The 4,902-nt window shown below is 38.8% G+C and overlaps 1 protein-coding gene across 1 annotated transcript; it reads left to right on the plus strand.

Annotated features, from left to right (window-relative positions):
- Window positions 1-7: 7 nt before the first annotated feature.
- Window positions 8-736, plus strand: LOC103194178 (60S ribosomal protein L7-like). Its single transcript, XM_007937547.2, has one exon. It carries the CDS (start codon window positions 110-112, stop codon window positions 734-736), a length of 627 nt encoding a protein of 208 aa, XP_007935738.2. The 5' UTR covers window positions 8-109.
- Window positions 737-4,902: the final 4,166 nt, after the last annotated feature.

Consider the following 4,902-nt stretch of genomic DNA (forward strand, 5'->3'; position numbering starts at 1 on the left):
CAAAGAGAAGAAAAAGAAGGTGCCTGCTGTGCCAGAAACTCTTAAGAAAAAGCGAAGGAATTTCGCAGAACTAAAGGTCAAGCGCCTGAGAAAGAAGTTTGCCCAAAAGATGCTACAAAAGGCAAGGAGGAAGCTTATCTATGAAAAAGCTAAGCACTATCACAAGGAATATAGGCGGATGTACAGAACTGAGATTCAAATGGCTAGAATGGCAAGGAAAGCTGGCAACCTCTATGTACCTGGAGAACCCAAACTGGCATTTGTTATCAGGATCAGAGGTATCAATGGTGTGAGCCCAGAGGTTCGAAAGGTGTTGCAGCTTCTTCGCCTTCGCCAGATCTTCAATGGCACCTTTGTTAAGCTCAACAAGGCTTCAATTAACATGCTTAGGATTGTGGAACCATACATTGCATGGGGGTATCCAAATCTGAAGTCAGTGAATGAACTGATCTACAAGCGTGGTTATGGCAAAATCAATAAGAAGCGAATTGCCCTGACAGATAACATTTTGATTGCTCGCTCTCTTGGTAAATACGGCATCATCTGCATGGAGGATCTGATTCATGAGACCTCTACCGTTGGAAAATGCTTCAAAGAAGAAAACAACTTCCTGTGGCCCTTCAAATTATCTTCTCCAAGAGGCGGAATGAAGAAAAAGACCACTCATTTTGTAGAAAGTGGAGATGCTGGCAACAGGGAAGACCAGATCAACAGGCTTATTAGAAGGATGAACTAGGTGTCTACCATGACTATTTTTGTAATCTGGTCAGTTAATAAAATACAAACTGCTTTCAAATTGAAAAAAAAAAAAAAACTGTGATACACAGATGACACAACCTTTCTTACTGAAAGTGAAGATGATGTGAAGCACTTACTGATGAAGATTAAAGACTGCAGTCTGCAGTATGGATTACACTTTATCATGAAGAAAATGAAAACCCTCACAACTGGCCCGAGAAGCAATGTCATGATAAATGGAGATAAGATTAAAGTTGTTAAAGATTTAATTTTACTTGGATCCACAAGTGTGGATGCCATGGATGCAGCAGTCAAGAAATCAGACGTCGTATTGCATTGGGCAAATCTGCTGCGAAAGACTGCTTTAAAGTGTTGAAGAGCAAGGATGTCACTTTGAAGACTAAGGTGCACCTCATCTATGCAATGGTATTTTCAATCACATCACATGCATGTGAAAGCTGAGCGATGAATAAGGAAGACCAAAGAAGAGTTGATGGCTTTGAATTATGGTATTAGCAAAGAACACTGAGAATACCACGGACTTCCAGAAGAACAAACAAATCTGTTCTGGAAGAAGTGCAGCCGGAATGCTCCTTGGAAGCGAGAATGGCCAGACTTCGTCTCACCTACTTTGGTCACGTTGTCAGAAAGGACCATTCTGGAGAAGAATACCATGCTTGGTAAAGTGGAGGGTCAGTGAAAAAGGGGAAGACCCTCAATGAGATGGACTGCCACAGTGGCTGCAACAGTGGACTCTAGTACTTCAAGGATGGTGGGGATGGTGCACAACTGGGGGACGTGTTTTGTTCTTTTGTGCATGGGGTCACTATGAGTTGGAGCCAACTTGACAGCACCTAATGACAGCAACAACAAGAGGAAGAAATAGAAGTACGATAATTCCCTAATATTTAACAGCATAAACCAACCAATTTCATTTTTTTTCATTTATTTTTTTATTTTTATTTTAAGAGCTTGTTTTACATTCAATGTAACGTGTACATTTAGTTTCATTCCCCATTTACCATGTCCAACCCTAACCCAGTATCCTCCCCTTCCTACCCTGTAACCCTCCCCCTGTGTCCCTCATATTTATGCACTCCTGTTTGTCCCGGTGTCCGGTGGTCTATTGCTTTAAGGGATGTATTACCATAGGGTGTGTGGGTGCGTCACCCTGGGTTGAGTGGCCTGCATGTACATCTTGTTAACTATGAGGCTGAGAGCCAGCCCCTGGGGGTGCATTTTATTCCAGGCGCAGAATATATTCCAGGGCCATAGTATTGGGGGTCTCACCAGATTTCATCTGACCAGTAATTCTGGTCATTACAACCAATTTCATTCTTGATGATCCAAGAACAACAAGAACAACAGAACACGCACATATACACTCAATCACACTCATGGATATTATTTAAAGATACATAAAAGTAATCACTAATAAAAACAGTCTCCAGTTAACTTACCAGGAGGAGGATGGGGTATAGTATCAAAGAAACAAGCAGAACCTGGGCCACAAACAAAATTTGTTCCTTCATGTTCTTAAGTGCCTTTCAGTCTAATTTGTGCATGAATCAGAACACATGCACGTGGTTCTTCGTTAGCCTTATTTTAGTGCAAGAAAAGCAGGGCTTTGAACCTGTTCATTCTTATGTATAGATTAGAGTCATCTGGGGATCTTGTTAAAATGTAGATTCTGATTCAGTACAGCCAGGGTGGAAATGCAAATTCTCAGCAGAGGGTGGAACCAGAATAAACCAGTTGAAGGCCCTGAAGAAGAGACTCAAAGCTTTTTCAAATTTAAAAGTTGCACATGCAGCAAGCTAAGGTGATTGTGATGAAGAATTTGTTGTGAGTAGGAGTAGTTCAACTGTTTCAAAATGAGGGCGAATTTACCTAACATTCAACGGCAAGTACAAGTTGTCCATAGGTCAGGCTTTGGTAGCCTGGGGACTGTCTGTGCATAGAATAATGTTTGGAAGAAAGTATATCAATATGTTAAAACGATTATCTCTGGAGGGCTGGATCAAAGCGAGCTCTGCTTTCTTATTCTTTCATTTTCACGAGTTTGGTCTTACTCCATGGCCTTTGGACTTGCTCCCAGTGCCTGCAACATTCTTCTACGTCTTCTTCATATGTCTAGCTCCTTGTCTGCGTGGTTGGCTCTTTGTCATCACTTAGATGTAACTCATTTGTAATTCATTTCCTCAGCAAGACCTTCTCTGATCACCGAATCTAAAGCAGTCCTACATCTGACCACCATTATTTTCCCATTTTATTGTCTTCATGGCACTTTGTTGTTGTTGTTGTTATGTGCCATCAAATCAGACCCGACTCGCAGCGACCCCTCCTTGGGTTTCCGAGGCAGTATCACTACAGAAGTATATTGCCCAACCTTCTGAGGAGTGGCTGGTGGGTTTGAACCACAAGCCTTCTGGTTAGCAGTCAAGTGCATTAGGCATTACTTTCTCAGTATTAAAATTTAAAAGTATCTTGTTTATGTTTTCATTTATTGTCAATCTTCCACACTAGAATAGAAGCTGCATGAGGGGCGGGACCTTTTCCCGTTTTGTTTCATTATTGTATCCCCCTAGCACCTTGATGAGCACCTTGGCACATAATAAATACTGTTGACAGAATGAATACGTGAGTGTTAATTTTGTGATCAGGGCAAAAATATAAATAAAACTATATTAGGAGCTCTGGTAGCATAGTAGCTAAAGCATTTGACTGCTAACCAGAAGGCTGGCAGTTCAAACCCACCAGCCACTCCTCGGAAGGAAGGTTGGGCAATCCTACTTCCGTAGTGATACTGCCTCGGAAACCCAAGGAGGGGTCGCTATGAGTCGGGGCCGACTCGACGGCACATAACAACAACAACAACAACATTTTCATACAGGAAAAGAAAGAAAGAAAAGCAGAAGGAAAAACTTAGCTGACAAAGTGAAAGATGGGACCATAATGAGTAACATTTTTATGTTCACTTAATTGGTAAAAAAAAAAAATTTTAATGTGACAACCCTAAATGTTGTAGAGACTCTGGATCAAAGAGAACCCTTATATATGGTTCGTGGGGTAAAAAATTGATTCAGCTACTTTGGAAAGCAATTTGACATTCTCTTATAAAGTTTAGTATTTGCATATCCTATTACCCAGGAGCTCCACTCCCAGAGAAATTCATTCACATGTGCACCAGAAGACATATCTATATAAATCAAGGTTTATAAAATCAAAAGACTGGAAAACCCAAATGTCCATAAAAAAGGAGAAGGATAAACAAACTCTGGATATTCAGACAATGGAATCCTATCCAGCAGTGGAAATGGGTGCACTACAGCTACACAAACATGGATCAATCTTAGGATGATTTAGCATGATTCCGATTTTATAAAGCTTACAAATAAGCAGAAGTAAAAAACACATTGCTTAGCCACAAATAGATGTGTAATAAAACCAAAATGAAGCTAAAGTATGATAAACGTGTTTCATGTTCTTTTGCATGTGTCAAATACTACTGAAAAAATAAAGTTAAAAAGAAACTTGGATTTCTCTTTGGAATTGATTATATTTATCATTCCAATGTGAATACTACATTGTAACGACTTTTGCGTTGGAAACCAACGCTTTGTTTAAAAAAAGGAACATATTAATTCTAAAGATAAAACTTGTTATCACATTAGGCCTCAGACTTAAAACGAACCGTGATTACTTTTACTTATAAGTATATTCTCTGTTTCTAACACAGTAAGTATGAAGTAAAAGTGTATTTGCTCAATGAATGAGAGATAAGTGATACATAATTGAAATGCTACTAATAAATTTAGTTAGCGTTTATTCATTTAGAAATTTTGTTAAATACTTCACACGATATGTCTTATTTATTCTTCACAACAATTTAATGAGGTGGGTCCTATTATTATCCTCATTTATGAAAGTACTACAAAGTTTTATGAGAATATAGAAGAAAGAAAATCTATCTCAGCCTGGAGAGTCAAGGATTGAACAATTAAATTGATAGGAATATAATTTTCCATATGATTTCAACTTCCAAAGTTACATGCATCACTTTTCTTTTTAACATTTTAGCAGTAAAATTAAGGTAAATGTATTGGTTGGACTCACATCAATTTTTTTAAGTTACTTTACAAATATTTCATCTACAAACATTCA

Source organism: Orycteropus afer, unplaced genomic scaffold (assembly GCF_000298275.1).
Source record: "Orycteropus afer afer isolate SDZICR_OR568_19922 unplaced genomic scaffold, OryAfe1.0 scaffold00042, whole genome shotgun sequence".
NCBI classification, from domain to species: Eukaryota; Metazoa; Chordata; class Mammalia; order Tubulidentata; family Orycteropodidae; genus Orycteropus; species Orycteropus afer.

Coding starts and splice junctions, on each gene's coding strand:
- LOC103194178 (XM_007937547.2), top strand. CDS start 110: ATGCTACAAAAGGCAAGGAGGAAGCTTATCTATGAAAAAGCTAAGCAC.